The sequence below is a fragment of the Armigeres subalbatus genome, chromosome 2 (genome assembly GCF_024139115.2).
Source record: "Armigeres subalbatus isolate Guangzhou_Male chromosome 2, GZ_Asu_2, whole genome shotgun sequence".
NCBI lineage: Eukaryota > Metazoa > Arthropoda > Insecta > Diptera > Culicidae > Armigeres > Armigeres subalbatus.
In genome coordinates, this window is record NC_085140.1 from 423620265 (window position 1) to 423636380 (window position 16116).

Sequence of the window (16116 nt, forward strand, 5' to 3'; positions counted from 1 at the left end):
ACGTCGCTGAACCTTAATTTCTCGCGCTAATTCAATTATATATGACATGATCAAATCAAATTATACTTAAAAGTGACAGATCGAAAATTAAATAATCATAAATAATAATAATAATTAAATAATAATAATAAGGTTATATGAAGGCTGGTGCTACACAGCAAGACCAATCTATTATTATTTATTCGATATCTATATCAAAAGTTATCTTGCTCTGCAAGCAGGGTTAAAATTATTGAACTATCACTTTTGAGTTAAATTTGATTCCAATTTGCGAAACGGACCGAAGCTTCGAAGGAATTAGTAAGAAATTAGGATGAATTAATTCCTGTAGAAATGAAGAAGAAGGCAAGAATTTTATGTGGATATTTCTTTCAGAAAATCAGAAGGAAACCGAGTGCAAAATGAAGAGAAATGCCTGTTGAAATGAAAAGATTTCTCGGGGACATTTTAAAAATACTTTCGTTGAAATTCTAATAAAAAAATATTTTCTGCTAAAAATAATTAGAAAATTATCTGTGAAAATGAACAAAATAATTACCCATAAAACTACAATTTTTTCGGAGAGTTTTCCGTGGTGAATAGAAACAATTGTCAGTCATGCGAAAGTTCCAGAGAAATTTTCTTTGGTCGTTCGGAATATAACAATATGGATTTTCTATTGGAAATTCTGAAGAATGAATGTTTTTGTTAAAAGAATTAATATTTTCCCTTATGAAAACAGATTTTAAGGAGAACTTTTTAAGGCAATTTGAAGAATTGTTAGTGGATTTTCAGAATATTTGTTAAACATTTAATTGAATTTTTCGAAGAAATTTAGGCGGATGGAAAAAAGGGAATTCAGCGTCATGTCTAAAACGCCTTCGCTACCGGGTAAAAATACGACGAACGTCGACGTCGATGATTGTTGAGCCACCTCTACCCGCAAGTTGGTTAAACTCTCAGGGATAAACTAATATACAAAAGTCATTTGTAATTACTTTTTAAAAGGAGTGAAGGAGTAATAAGAGTAAAAACAAACATCAACAGCAAATATCTTTTAAATATTCGCATGTCTAAAATATCATATGATTATCCGATCCGATTTTCATTCCAATATATCGGTGATATCGATACTTTGATTCGATTATCGTATCGAATCAAATATCGATATTTGGAAGTATCGGAACGTCCCTAAGTGAAGGTAAAAAGCTGGCACGGTCATATCACTTATCATGGTCTTTATCAACTATCCTTATCACTTATCAACATACCTTCTTGTGGTTTTTGTCGAGACAGCAAAAATCACCTACTAATTTTCCTTCCATTTCCTAACTGACAACTGAGACATGGTCGGTGCCGTTGTTGATTATTTGAACGTTTGAATCGCAGAAACTTGCACAATGAGAATGTTTGATCAATGTCAGTCAACCATTCACTCGATTGTTTGTGCATTTCCATTGATTCTGATTAGTCACGGAGTAGCAACTATCAGTCAGTCAGAGCTAAAGCTAATCTAAGTAAAAGTTAGTAATTTGCAAATGCACAGATCAATTACAGGCGAAAGCATAGATTTGATAGTTCCGTTAGAATACGGCAGACATAAAGATTTTTATATAGAAGCAGATTTTTACTTTCACGTACGTATGTACGTCTAAGTTTGAAAGAAGGTAACAAAGAAGTTTGAAAGTTTGAAAGAAGGTGACAAACTCATCTTAATAATTATAACGTGTTTGAGTTACAAACAATTGCTCTTTTTGTCCTTTTGACCTTCGACCTTTTGTCCTACAACCCAAGGCATCAATGATTACTTTGTATAAACATTTCACTGCCTTCATACGCATATTTGTCCCATGTCCCATGTTTCACTTTCGAGTCGAGTCAAATACGAGACACTGAAGATGACCACACAGTTGTGGTCGAAATACGTATCTGCAAAGATATCGAAATCAAGACAAAATTTTCAAAACGACTTATCTGCTTTTGTAAACAAAGATTCAAACGACGATTTGACGAATTTGACAGCTCTTCCACGCAAACTAACACCATCAATAGGCAGGTGAAGGTTTCCGCTACCTGTTGATGGTGTTAGTTTGCGTGGGAGAGCTATCATATTCGTCAAATCGTCGTTTGATTCTTTGTTTACAAAAGCAGATAAGTCGTTTTGAAAATTTTGTCTTGAAATAATTGCTGGAATTAAATGGAGAGTACTTAACTCGTCTTAGACGGTTGAATACATTCCACTAAAAAGAGCTTAAAATATTTTTTCCGATTAGTTTTGTTTTTCCCGACGATTCGGCCTGTATATTTGGAAAAAGGTCAAATATACAGGCCGAACGTCAGGCATAGAAAACTAATCGTTTTGACCGTTTTGACTCAATAAGACTGAGAAAGCCATATACACGGGAACAAATCCATTCCCGAAAATGATAAATATGACTCATGATTTCATGAATCTAGTGCGATTTCATGTTATGAAAATACACCATGATTATGAATCATGATTTGTTTTATGATCTGTTTACCCATAACGCTTTGGTGCGTTACGTTTTGTGGTACCAACGGCAAATCATAGCGACGGCTCATGAAATCATGAGTCATCCAACCTGAAATCATGAATTAGACTCATGGAAATGGGAGTTCTATTCTGGAAATCATGAGTCACTCGATCCGAAACCATGAGTCAAATTCATGAAAATGTGAGCTTCTTGCATGATGGAGATCTCGACACATTTATGGAATTTCGTTTTGAAAATTGAAACAATCAATACAATCAATAATTGTGCATTGTTGCGCAAGTTTTGCAAATTCATGGGCTCATGAGTATGACAATTGGCTGTTTTATGTACGCAATGCCACGAGATAAATCAGTGAAACCAATTTTTGCGAAAACAGCATCTTGATTCATATCTGCAAAAAGAATATTATGCTTGCCTAGTCGTGGCCATTTCACATGGTGATCGAGTTGTATATGTACTAAAATGAAAAGAAAAATTACCTTATATAGTTTTCCTACGAATGCATTTAAGATTAGACATCTTCTTTCAACCACGAAACTTTCCAACCATGGATGTAGAATGTCTGATGGCCTGAAAGATGCATTTCCGATGATATATTGGTTTATTTTCCCAAAACTTCACGTGACTTGGGAAAGGTAGTTGCCTTCATTAAGCTGCAGTAATCTAAAACTAAACTTGCCTATTTTAGCTGATTCTTCATGTTTCCGTCTATGCCCATATTCACATTAAGCACTTCACTATTTGAATATAATTGAACAAGAAGCTTATTGCTTACAGAACAATTTAAATAATCGAAAAGAAAGACCGCTTAACGTAATGGTCCGCGGTTTGACAGATACGGCCGTAAAGGTAACGCTTATTGTAATCATGAATTATGATCATGGTTGCAGTCAAGGTTTTTTTATGTACAGGTTATCCGACTTCGTCAGTAGATGGGAATAACCAGCGCAGGGGGGTGGGAACATACATTTTCAGTGCAAAACGTAAACAAACGAACATGAATTCCGTACAAAAATCCAAGATGGCTGAGTTGGGGATATTGACAAGTCGGATAACCTGTACATAAAAAAATCTTGGTTGCAGTTGTTATGACTCATGATTTAAGTGAATTTGCTCATGACATCATGAGTCATAATCATGATTTCATTTTAAAATCATGAAAACAGTAACCGATTTGTTTCCGTGTAATATAGCTTTTGTTCTTATCTTCTGGCTTTTCCAGTCTGAAAATTATTCAAACGGGTTTATATTTGCATTGTCCGACGTTTCGGTCGTTTATTGGGTGTTTTTCAAGGGAAAAGCTGTCTGCCGTTTTTGGTACACCGCACATGTGTTCTGAATTGTGTGATTGGATAATTGTAGTTTTCATTAAATGGCTTATGCGTCCGGCACTGGAAGATATCCCCCCACGTACAAAGGGAACATCCATAAATTACGTATCGCTTGGAGGGGGGAGGTTTCCCGAAATGTGACAATCCATACAAATATGTTAAATGATTCATACAAAAAGTGTGTCAAATGAGGGGGGTCAAAAATGGCCTATTTTTGCGTAACGTAATTAATGGATCTTCCCAAACACCAATTTCAATAATCTGTTCATTTATTTATTTCGCATTATACAGTATCAAATTTGTCACAGGTTTACAGCCAGTACTTTTTCTGGCCGAGGCCATATCCATAACCACCATAATTCCACAGTCCATTGTCCACTACCTTGGCACCAACGGCGACAACTGGCGAAGAGTATCCCCAGTTCTTTCCATATACAGGCCAACTTCCATACACGTTCGGGTAGGCGTATTTTCCGTAAGCAACATCTGGAACCACAGCTACGTTACCGCCATACAATCCGCCGTATGCGGGCCAAACTGTGCTGGTCTTCAGGGGCCATGGGCTGGAGTACGACAAAACATCTTGAACGTATGGAACGGGTGATGCATTGACGACGATAGCCATAGTCATTGCAATGATGGAAATGGTGAACTAAAAACAACATTTTGTAAAACTTTATCCAATACTCATATTCAGATTATAAGTTACCTTCATTGTAGCGCGGTGAATGTGGTTGGTTCTATCTTCGAAAACACTGCTGGTTGACTGATGCAGACCTATTTTCAGTGATCTATTTTATATAAATTCTTCAATGTGACAAACGAAAAGTAGTAGCATAGCATAGCATAGCATAGCATAGCATATGTGATTGTACAAATCGTGGGTGGCTATACAATGCTCAATTGAGCAATCTACTGTATATTGTCGCAAATTGGTACTTGGGATTAGTACCTTTTCCTATACAGTAGCAGTTGTATACCTGGCCACGTCCTTACAATCACGGAAGGAAGGGAAGGAATGTTAGTTCAACATCTACTAGTGAAGATGCAGGGAACCCATACTACCTTCATAGATGTCTCGGGAAGGAAAATTTGTGTTAGTGGGAAAGGTGAATAATAGGGAGCTCTATTCGACAATATAGAGCGTTTGTCAATAACAGTATATGCTGTAAAAATAATAAAATATATTCATCAATTTACTTACGAACCGTCCTAAGGAAAAACAAAACAAAACACAAAATTTCGGCAAATCGCGCGATCGTTCCGCCGTCCGAAACAAGAGCCAACTCGCACTGCACTCATGTTACAAACGAAAAGTAGTATTGCACATTTTAATTTGATTACTTTTGTGCATTACAGATACAAAAAAAAATTGTTAAGTGAATGCTGCATTGATTTGTTTATCTGTTTCAGCTTTATTTATTGTGCAAGTTCACTCCAATACCCCCGAACAGTTTGCAATATAAAATAGTTCAAAATGTGGCACAGCAAATAACTAGATGTTAAATAAAAACCAGACGCTTCAGCTCTTCATACTTCAACGCATGGCTGATCTTGAAAACGAATTAATTACTGCTCGTCAGTATAAGCAATAATATAAAACAAACAAAGTTGTTTAATGTGTCGGTTGACAATCCTTTCACCTTCTGGTATTGATGATACTTCCTATCTGGAATTTGGAACCAAATTCTATTAGTCCATATAAAAGCGGCTGGGTTCACATACTTAACATCAGTCAATCAACTGTTCTAGTTGTGCAACAAGTCACACCAACCAAGAGAACGAAAATGAAGGTAATTAAGAACATTGACTTGAATCACCATGATATAATATTTTCATACTCTTCATAGGTCATCAATGCCATCCTAGCTCTGGTTCTGGCCATCTGCGCCAATGCTGCCCCTTCGTCGTATGTCCAAGATGTTGTGACCTACTTCGACCCGTGGCCACTGAAGACTAGCACGGTTTGGCCCGCATATGGTGGATTGTACGGTGGTAAGGTCGCTGTAATTCCAGATGTTGCCTATGGAAATTACGCCTACCCGAACGTGTATGGAAGTTGGCCTGTGAATGGCAAGAACTGGGGATACTCTTCGCCGGTTGTCGCCGTTGGTGCTAAGGTAGTGGACAATGGACTGTGGAATTATGGTGGCTATGGATATGGCAAGAACTGGGGATACTCCTCGCCAGTTGTAACTGTTGGTGCTAAGGTAGTGGACAATGGTCTGTGGAACAATGGCAACTACGGCTACGGATATGGACTGGGACATAACAAGTATTGGTATTAGATATCATATATTTAATCCATTTTTCTAATAAAGGAACAAATTCACACCATTATTTGCTGTTTATTATTTTTTGTCAATCACATTGAACAATCCAAGCTACATTGATTAATGTTGGTCTTGTCGATAAAAGTCAGTTTTCAATATTTCAAATAAAGTTTCGAACTCTAACAATAAACACTAACATAAAAATATCTCAGTTCAATCAAACTTAGTTTCCAATTTTCCGGGTATTAGACCCGACATTAGACTTGGACATTAATTTTCAATGTTCTGAAAACTCAGATGTGAATATGTACATTATGTGAATGGTTTTTATTTGAAAAATGTATTGGAGGTAACCACTTTCCTTCGATGGGACTCGAACCCACGACCCTCAGTACGCTAGACTGGTGCTTTTAATCAACTAAGCTACCTCCGTCAGCTTTCGCAGCTTAGCGGCTACTGAATGAGCTCGAAATTCTCAAATATGACGCTTAGCACACATTCACATAAAAATACCTATTTTCAGTTTACTTTAAGAAATTATTTTCAGTTTACTTAAAAACAAATATTATAGTTCATTTACCCTTCTCAATTGAAACATTTTGAGGTTCTTTCATTTAAGCATTAAATTAATCCTCGAATTGATTTGTGGTGTCAATAAGGGAGTAGTATATAGTAGAGTCGGGGGCAGTTGTATGAAAATATGCAGCCTTCATCCAATCAAGTGAGATCAAGGTTTCTCTGATTTGTTTTGGGACCACAATCAACTGTGTGGAAGATGGGCTGGATTGGTTGCGTTCACAATTTCCGGATCGCGTTTGAAATTTATATGGACATAGGTATGGGAAAACGTGCTTTTTGTTTTGCTCCTAACGACTTCAATTTATCATCAATAATAACGAAAAGATTTGAAGGAGGAGATGGAGGCTACTGCTTTCCTACGTTCCATACTACCAAACCGTGTAAGCAAAAATCTTTCTATGGGAAAAGGAAGGAAAGAACATGCCTGTAAAATCCTTATCTCTTGTTCTCTAACATTCGTAAATTAGTCCTTTTTGAAATAGCGATATTGACATAGCTTTGCCCTTTAAAAAAATCATAACTTTGAGTGGGATGAACGAAATTCATTGCAATTAAATGAAAGCTCGAGGATGCTCAACAACTTTGTAGAACATTGTTTTTTAATCGAAACAGATCTTCTATGTGTTTCAGCACATCTCGTCCTTCAAAATACCCAAAAAAGATCCCTCTCCAAGACCTTGCTTTGATAAAATTAGAAAAGTGCACTAAGAATTTTTAAATATTTTTCCTTCAAACTACACGGAATTTTCGAAATGCTGTGCATATACCTGAACGATTTTTGTTATAGAATTGCGCTGTCATGCAATTTTAAAATTTAAGGAGACTTAATCCCCTTTCTATGATATCTACGCAATAAATAATTTTTCTTGCCAACCCTTCATCAAATCTGTCAAATTTACAAAAAAATAGTAGCCTGAGAACAGATTTATATTTTTTTTTTGTATTTTTTTCGCCAAATTTGTGTATGGGTGACTAATGGGGGATCAAGTGTCCCCATATTGAGGCAATAACTTCAAATCCAAATATCCCAAAACTGTGATGGAATGTTAGCATGTTCATCAGTACAGATTATTAAGCATATTTATGGCTTTGTGATGTGAAGAAACGAAAGCATTTGGTCATTGTTATTAAAAGTTGTTCAAAATTTGCGTGGCCAATGAAGAAATCTTTATGAAGGTTAAAACATACAAAACCACTCTGCAGAATAAATAAGGTTGTCAATCTCAAAAATAACTCACCACGTAAAGGTAATTTGTCTAGAGGATCTATACTAAAAAATACGCTAGAACAAAACTACATTAGTTCTCGATAAAACAGGGGGTGATCAAGTCTCCCCAAGGATCAAGTATCCCCACCTTCTCCTACCCAGATTGAATTTGTCGAGAAGTTGCAGCTATTTTAGTAAATCTTAAGCGAGTATCAAATAAATATTGTAGAAATTTTAGTAGTGGATTTTCATTTTAATTTGCTCTTATCTTATTGCTTTTTCAATCTGAAAACTATTCAAACGGGTTTACATTTGCATTGCCCGACGTTTCAGCCCGTTTATTGGGTCTTTTTCAAAGCAAAAGCTGTCTGCCGTTTTTGGTACACCGCACATGTGTTTGCACATCTTGATTTGTTCAATGTGATTGACAAAAAATAATAAACAGCAAATAATGGTGTGAATTTGTTCCTTTATTAGTAAAGTGGATTAAATATATGATATCTAATACCAATACTTGTTATGTCCCAGTCCATATCCGTAGCCGTAGTTGCCATTGTTCCACAGACCATTGTCCACAACCTTAGCACCAACAGTTACAACTGGCGAGGAGTATCCCCAGTTCTTGCCATATCCATAGCCACCATAATTCCACAGTCCATTGTCCACTACCTTAGCACCAACGGCGACAACCGGCGAAGAGTATCCCCAGTTCTTGCCATTCACAGGCCAGCTTCCATACACGTTCGGGTAGGCGTAATTTCCGTAGGCAACATCTGGAACTACAGCGACCTTACCACCGTACAATCCACCATATGCGGGCCAAACCGTGCTAGTCTTCAGTGGCCACGGGTTGGAGTAGGTCACAACATCTTGGACATACGACGAAGGGGCAGCATTGGCGCAGATGGCCAGAACCAGAGCTAGGATGGCATTGATGACCTATGAAGAGTATGAAAATATTATATCATGGTGATTCAAGTTAATGTTCTTCATTACCTTCATTTTCGTTCTCTTGGTTGGTGAGACTTGTTGCACAAATAGAACAGTTGGTTGACTGATGTTAAGTATGTGAACCCAGCCGCTTTTATATGGACTAATAGAATTTGGTTCCAAATTTCAGATAGGAAGTATCATCAATACCAGATGGTGAAAGGATTGTCAACCGACACATTAAACAACTTTGTTTGTTTTATATTATTGCTTATACTGACGAGCAGTGATCAATTCGTTTTCAAGATCAGTCATGCGTTGAAGTATGTAGCTGAAGCGTTTGCTTTTAATTCAACATCTAGTTATTTGTTATGCCACATTTTTAACTATTTTATATTGCAAATTGTCCGGGGCATTGAAGTGAACTTGCACAATAAATAAAGCTGAAACAGATAAACAAATCAATACAGCATTCACATAACATTTTTTTTGTATCTTTATTGCACAAAAATAATCAAATTAAAATGTGCATTACTACTTTTCCTTTGTCACATTGAAGAATTTATATAAAATAGACCACTGACAATAGGTCTGCATCAGTCAACCAGCAGTGTTTTCGAAGATCGAACCAACCACATTCACCGCGCTACAATGAAGGTAACTTATAATCTGAATATTAATATTGGATAAAGTTTTACAAAATGTTGTTTCCAGTTCACCATTTCCATCATTGCAATGACTATGGCTATCGTCGTCAATGCATCACCCGATCCATACGTTCAAGATGTTGTGTCGTACTCCAGCCCATGGCCCCTGAAGACCAGCACAGTTTGGCCCGCATACGGCGGATTGTATGATGGTAAGGTAGCTGTGGTTCCAGATGTTGCCTACGGAAAATACTCCTACCCGAACGTGTATGGAAGTTGGCCTGTATATGGAAAGAACTGGGGATACTCTTCGCCAGTTGTTGCCAAGGTAGTGGACAATGGACTGTGGAATTATGGTGGTTATGGGTATGGCTTCGGACAGAAAAAGTACTGGCTGTAAACCTAGGTCAAATTTAGTACTGTCTATGACGAAATAAATAAATGAACAGATTAATTGACAGTTTGTATTGTTGATGTTCTTTATACCATCAATCTTTTCAGAAATCTGTGTTTTCGTTGAATATATTAGCTGACTTTCTAAAAATGAAATCCAATTATCAATGAAACAATTCTAACGCAAAAATTTGTGATAATCATAACAATTTTAATTTAGGCTGATACAAGTATTTAAAAACAATTTTGTCTCCTCCCCTTCGGATTTTTTTGCCCGAAAATGATATTTTGGGGGGAGGAACAAAAAAAATCGGGTAATTCTGAGGATTTTCAAAACATTTTTTAACAAATCCGGACCTTCCGGAGACCAGCAGGACATAATTTAAATAAAATATTTGTAACGGCCTGAGTCCACCTTACCCCTAACCCTAGTTTTGATATTTTTATTCTACTTTTCATCGTAGTTAGTGAGCTCTCAAAAAAATAAAACATAAAGCATGTACCGTGGGGACCGAAATCCGTCCACCTCATGATGTATCAATAAATTTGAAGGTGTTTAAGGTAATTAATTAAGAAATAATTTATCTTGCCCTGTTCAGATACTTGACAGTAAGCTTTTAGGAAATGGAATGAAAAGTAGGCTTTGAAATTAAAGCAACAAAAATCAAAAACAAATCGCCACCCACCAAACACGGAGTTTCTGTCGCCATTTATTTGCGGGTAGAGCATAATTGCACCAAAAGTTTTTTTTTTCTTTATTAGCGAGACTTTTAGCCCTGGGCTGGCTCGTCTCGTACCAAAAGTTACTGTATTTGAATTTCTAATTGCAAATCATTACATAAGATATACAGGGGTTAGGCAAAATGATTGAGATAGGCAAAATTTGTCCCAAATTCAAATCCTTATAACTTTTCGAAAAATTGATAAAATTGGACAAAACCGGAAGCATTCGACGGCAAATTTAGTCAAGATTTAGGAACATGCACGGTCACGAATACTGGCCACCGGACACCGGAGATGTTCCGGATTTTCGGAGGCCATGCCAAAAACACATTTTTTCTGCAGCTCGTATTTTTGTGTGGTTTGAAGTTACATCGATAAACACTATATTCCTAGAAACTAGATCTTATTGAAAATTGAATACGGGCGGTTGAACTAAGATCCGTTGAAAAACATCCGAGATATGGCCATTTCAGTAAACCTGGTTCCGGATACTATGGTCAATTATGTATATCCGTCCAATCACGTATGTATTATCCGGTACCATATCAATATTGGTATCAAACTTCAAGATTTTTCATGGAGATGCTTCAGGAAGCATATGCAGGACGATCAGTTGCCCTGACCACTCTGTAGTAGGTTCCAGGTGCCCCGGGGGAAGTGGCCAATTTTAAAAACGTTCAGAACCCTATCAATATGGGTATCAAACTTTAAGATTTTTCATGAAGATGCTTCAGGAAGCATATTCAGGATGATCAGTTGCTCTGACCACTCTGTAGTAGGTTCCAGGTGCCCCGGGGGAAGTGACAATTTATTTTTTCCAGTCCATTTATTTGGTAGGCTCAGTCGTGTGTGACACTTTGCGGAGCCGCAATTCTCAAGTATGATATTTTTACATGGTATATCATCTTATCTTAACAGTTAGTTGGGAGGGGACATAGACCATAATACTCGTGGCGACTCAAGGTTAGAAAAACTTAATACAGGACGGACGGGGTAGGGATTTGGGTTTAGGTTTAGCTGCTCATCCGGGCGTATGACGTTGAACGTTGAAAACGATTTTGCGTGGCGTCGTGCTCGATTTTGGTTCGTCAGGGAGCATCTTCCGGATGGCCAGAGCTTCGGGGTACATGGTACAGAGAAACAGAATCGGACAAGAAAAAAAACTGAGAAAGAGAAGAATATAGGCATTAAAGTTTGATTTTTTTTTTTTTATTCTTTATTTGAGTGATTTTTAAGGTGTTACAAAGTTCATCACTATTAAAGTTTGATGTCAGCCAAGCAAAGGAAGGCATATATGGCCTGCATATATATCACATCGCGATCTCCCAAAACACCTTTTATATCCCGGAAGGGTTGTTTACCTCGGGCCACAAGGGTATCCAATAGTTGCTCTCTGGAGGCGTCATTTTCCGAGCAATACCAAACTACGTGATCGATGTCATCGTAACCGGCTCCGCACCTACATAGGTTGCTATCGATCAGGTTTATTCTGTAGAGATGTGTGTTTAGTGAAAAGTGACAAATTTGAAAAACGTTCAGAACCCTATCAATATGGGTATCAAACTTCAAGATTTTTCATGGAGATGCTTCAGGAAGCATATTCAGGATGATCAGTTGCTCTGACCACTCTGTAGTAGGTTCCATGTGCCCCGGGGGAAGTGGCAAATTTGAAAAACGTTCAGAACCCTATCAATATAGGTATCAAACTTCAATTTTTTTTTCATGGAGATGCTTCTGGAAGCATATTCAGGATGATCAGTTGCTCTGACTACTCTGTAGTAGGTTCCAGGTGCCCCGGGGGAAGTGGCCAATTTGAAAAACGTTCAGAACCCTATCAATATGGGTATCAAACTTCAAGATTTTTCATGAAGATGCTTCAGGAAGCATATTCAGGATGATCAGATGCTCTAACCACTCTGTAGTAGGTTCCAGGTGTCTTGGGGAAGTGACCAATTTGCAAAATGTTCGAAACCATATCAAATACTCAATACTCATTATCAAAGTTCAAGGTTTTTCATGGAGATGCTTTTGGACTCTCCTGTCGAATAGAGTTCGCTGCCGCACGAAGTTGACCATCTACAAAACGCTCATTACACTGGTCAGCCTCTATGGCCACGAAAGTTGGATGTTGCTGGCGAAGGACCAACGCGCCCTTGGAGTTTCCGAATGGAAGGTGTTGTGGACTATTTATGGTGGGATGCAGATGGAAGCCAATGGAGGTGGTGGTGGAGGCCAATGAACCACGAGTTGTGACTGTTAGGAGAACTACCAAACGGTACAATTTTGGCGGTTACGGTGGGCCGGGCATGTAGCCAGAATGTCAGACGACAACCCGATTGAGATGGTGCTCGATAATTATCCGACCGGTACAAGAAGAAGAGGCGCGATGCGGTCACGGTGGATCGACCAAGTGTAAGATGGCCTGCCATCAATGGCAGCAGGTCGCAAGCATGACTTAGCAATTGTGTGGGGTGCTGTATCTTGACATGGCCATGGCCATGGCCTATTATGGCACTTAAGGTAAAAGTGAAGCCTGCCGATTATCAAATTATTTCGGAAGACAAGGTATTTGTTGATATGATGACAAATCCTGAATATGACGTCTGTTTTTCATTTTTGCGAAAGATCCGCAGGTCGCGTTCCACTTGGTCGATCCACCGTGACCGCTGCACGCCTCTTCTTCTTGTACCGGTCGGATTATTATCGAAGCATTATCTCAATCGGGTTATCGTCTGACATTCTGGCTTCTTGCCCGGCCCACCGTAACCGCCAAAATTGTACCGTGTGGGTAGTTCTCCTAACAGTTACAACTCGTGGTTCATTGACCTCCACCACCACCTCCATTGTCTTCCATCTGCACCCCACCATAGATGGTCCGCAACACCTTCCATTCGGAAACTCCAAGGGCGCGTTGGTTCTTCGCCAGCAACATCTATCTTTCGTGGCCACAGAGGAAGACCAGTCTAATGAGCGTTTTGTAGATGGTCAACTTCGTGCTGCGGCGAACTCTATCCGACAGGAGAGTCCAAAAGCATCTCCATGAAAACCTTGAACTTTGATACTCATTTTGATGTGGTTTCGAACATTTTGCAAATTGGCCACTTCCCCAGGACACCTGGAACCTACTACAGAGTGGTTCTAAAATTCATTTACAAGTATCACCTCGAAAAATCTTGAAGTTTGATACCCAAATTAATAGGGTTCTGAACGTTTTTCAAATTGGCCACTTCCCCCAGGGCACCTGGAACCTACCACAGAGCGGTCAGGGCAACTGATCGTCCTGAATATGCTTCCTGAAGCATCTCCATGAAAAATCTTGAAGTTTGATACCCATATTGATAGGGTTCTGAACGTTTTTCAAATTTGTCACTTCCCCCGGGGCACCTGGAACCTACCACAGAGCGGTCAGGGCAACTGATCGTCCTGAATATGCTTCCTGAAGCATCTCAATGAAAAATCTTGAAGTTTGATACCCATATTGATAGGGTTCTGAACGTTTTTCAAATTGGCCACTTCCCCCGGGGCACCTGGAACCTACTACAGAGTGGTCAGGGCAACTGATCGTCCTGCATATGCTTCCTGAAGCATCTCCATGAAAAATCTTGAAGTTTGATACCAATATTGATATGGTACCAGATAATACATACGTGATTGGACGGATATACATAATTGACCATAGTATCCGGAACCAGGTTTACTGAAATGGCCATATCTCGGATGTTTTTCAACGGATCTTAGCACAACAGCCCGCATTCAATTTTCAATGAGATCTAGTTTCTAGGAATATAGTGTTTATCGATGTAACTTCAAACCACACAAAAATACGAGCTGCAGAAAAATGTGTTTTTGACATGGCCTCCGAAAATCCGGAACATCTCCGGTGTCCGATGGCCAGTATTCGTGACCATGCATGTTCCTAAATCTTGACTAAATTTGCCGTCGAATGCTTCCGGTTTTGTCCAATTTTATCAATTTTTCAAAAAGTTATAAGGATTTGAATTTGGGCCAAATTTTGCCTATCTCAATCATTTTGCCTAACCCCTGTATATTTAGTTAACAAATAGCTGTACGGATTTTGATTCATCCACGGTGGACGGTTTTCGATTCAGGAGTATTTGATTTAATTCATTAATTTATCATGTTTCCGAAGTTTTTAATGTGTAAATGTGAAGCACTGCCATACTAGAAGCCTCCATGCTCCTGTGTTAAAGACAAACGTTTCATTTGCATCCGATTCCTATTTTCTAGTGACTTTTTTATATACAAAGGTCCTTAAGTGTATGGATTTTGATGACCCACAGGAAACAGTTTTTCAACTCCACATTTTGCTTTCCCTTTTTTCAATCGAGGAATTTATAAGAGATACGCTGGTTAATTAATGTGAATTTATGACGAGGCCGAATTAATCAAGCGCACAGTTCAAGTGAACCAAGTAATGAACCATCCTGAAAAGTAATCCTAGTGGTTACTAGTAGGGGGTAATCAATCTTAAAAAATTTTCGGCGTGATGCGTTCTTTAGAATTTGGTCCCAGAAAATTACGCTTGTGACTTTGTTGTATCCTGCCCTTATTCGCAGAAGAGTCCCATGTCTGTTTTCTCCGACTGGAGAAATTTGCCGTTGAATTTTTCAAACTTGTTTTACAGAAAAATAAGTAATTAAGGTTGGCACTTGATATGTTGCACAACCCCGACCATATACGGCAACATTAGCTTATGTCTGTATATTGCGCAGTGGTTCAACACGTTGAGCGATGCATATTAAAAATAATTTCAGTATACAAAATATTATTAAAAAAAAGTTCAGTAAAAGTATAATCTTTGTCCCGAACAAGCAAACACTGCAAACGGATTCAACATTCATCAAATTGTGATTTTTTTACAGCACTTCACAGTTCAACTTTGAAAAAACCGTTTCAACTTGCCCCGGTGTACCTTAATAAAAATTTTCATTTGTTTTAAGTTATAGATATTAAAATGTGTTAGTAGAGCTTTTCTTACATCCTACTCCATATTCCCAGCTTTTTCAATGATATATTTAATTTTTGTTTCTGATTATTTCTGTGGCTTTCTGAGACCTTTACAAGAAGAAACAATTGATTTGAAGTAAGTTTAACTAAACCAGATGTTAAGAATGACTATTTTATCACATTTTATCACTGTCCGGACCCGGGGGACAGCTACCGGATACAGAAATTGTTTTTTTATCACAGTTATATAATTATTAATTATCTAATCCAATCAATAATCATTATTGTTATTTAAAATTTGGCCTAGAAGTATTGACCATCTCCACATAATCAGAATGTATTTGTTCGATTTTAATATTGTTTATTCAAAGTAAGGCGAAACATGATAATTTTTGGCATTTTTGATCAGTTTTAAATTTTATACAATGTTTACAACATGAGGATCTGATATTCCTAGCAGGTAAAGGGTTTTTCAATAGTCTTCATTTTGCACCACATAAGATGGTGGAGGGACCTCTGCAAGTGTTGTTTTGAGAAGTGTCCGGTTTTAAGAGATGTCCGGCGCTGGGG

The 16116-nt window shown here is 38.1% G+C and overlaps 4 protein-coding genes across 4 annotated transcripts; 2 read left to right on the forward strand and 2 right to left on the reverse strand.

The window, feature by feature from the left end:
• Positions 1-4093: 4093 nt before the first annotated feature.
• LOC134217843 (uncharacterized) lies at positions 4094-4587 on the reverse strand. Its single transcript, XM_062696660.1, has 2 exons — positions 4536-4587; positions 4094-4478 (listed from the first exon to the last, which is right to left on the reverse strand). Exons 1-2 carry the CDS (start codon positions 4539-4541, stop codon positions 4137-4139), a joined length of 348 nt encoding a protein of 115 aa, XP_062552644.1. The 5' UTR covers positions 4542-4587; the 3' UTR covers positions 4094-4136.
• A 990-nt stretch (positions 4588-5577) lies between these two features.
• Positions 5578-6157, forward strand: LOC134217842 (uncharacterized). The gene is made up of 2 exons (XM_062696659.1): positions 5578-5619; positions 5677-6157. The coding sequence occupies exons 1-2, from the start codon at positions 5614-5616 to the stop codon at positions 6112-6114; spliced, it is 444 nt and encodes a 147-aa protein (XP_062552643.1). The 5' UTR covers positions 5578-5613; the 3' UTR covers positions 6115-6157.
• A 2177-nt stretch (positions 6158-8334) lies between these two features.
• Positions 8335-8945, reverse strand: LOC134217844 (uncharacterized). The gene is made up of 2 exons (XM_062696661.1): positions 8882-8945; positions 8335-8824 (listed from the first exon to the last, which is right to left on the reverse strand). Exons 1-2 carry the CDS (start codon positions 8885-8887, stop codon positions 8387-8389), a joined length of 444 nt encoding a protein of 147 aa, XP_062552645.1. The 5' UTR covers positions 8888-8945; the 3' UTR covers positions 8335-8386.
• A 425-nt stretch (positions 8946-9370) lies between these two features.
• Positions 9371-9903, forward strand: LOC134217845 (uncharacterized). Its single transcript, XM_062696662.1, has 2 exons — positions 9371-9472; positions 9530-9903. Exons 1-2 carry the CDS (start codon positions 9467-9469, stop codon positions 9860-9862), a joined length of 339 nt encoding a protein of 112 aa, XP_062552646.1. The 5' UTR covers positions 9371-9466; the 3' UTR covers positions 9863-9903.
• The last annotated feature ends 6213 nt before the right edge of the window (positions 9904-16116 follow it).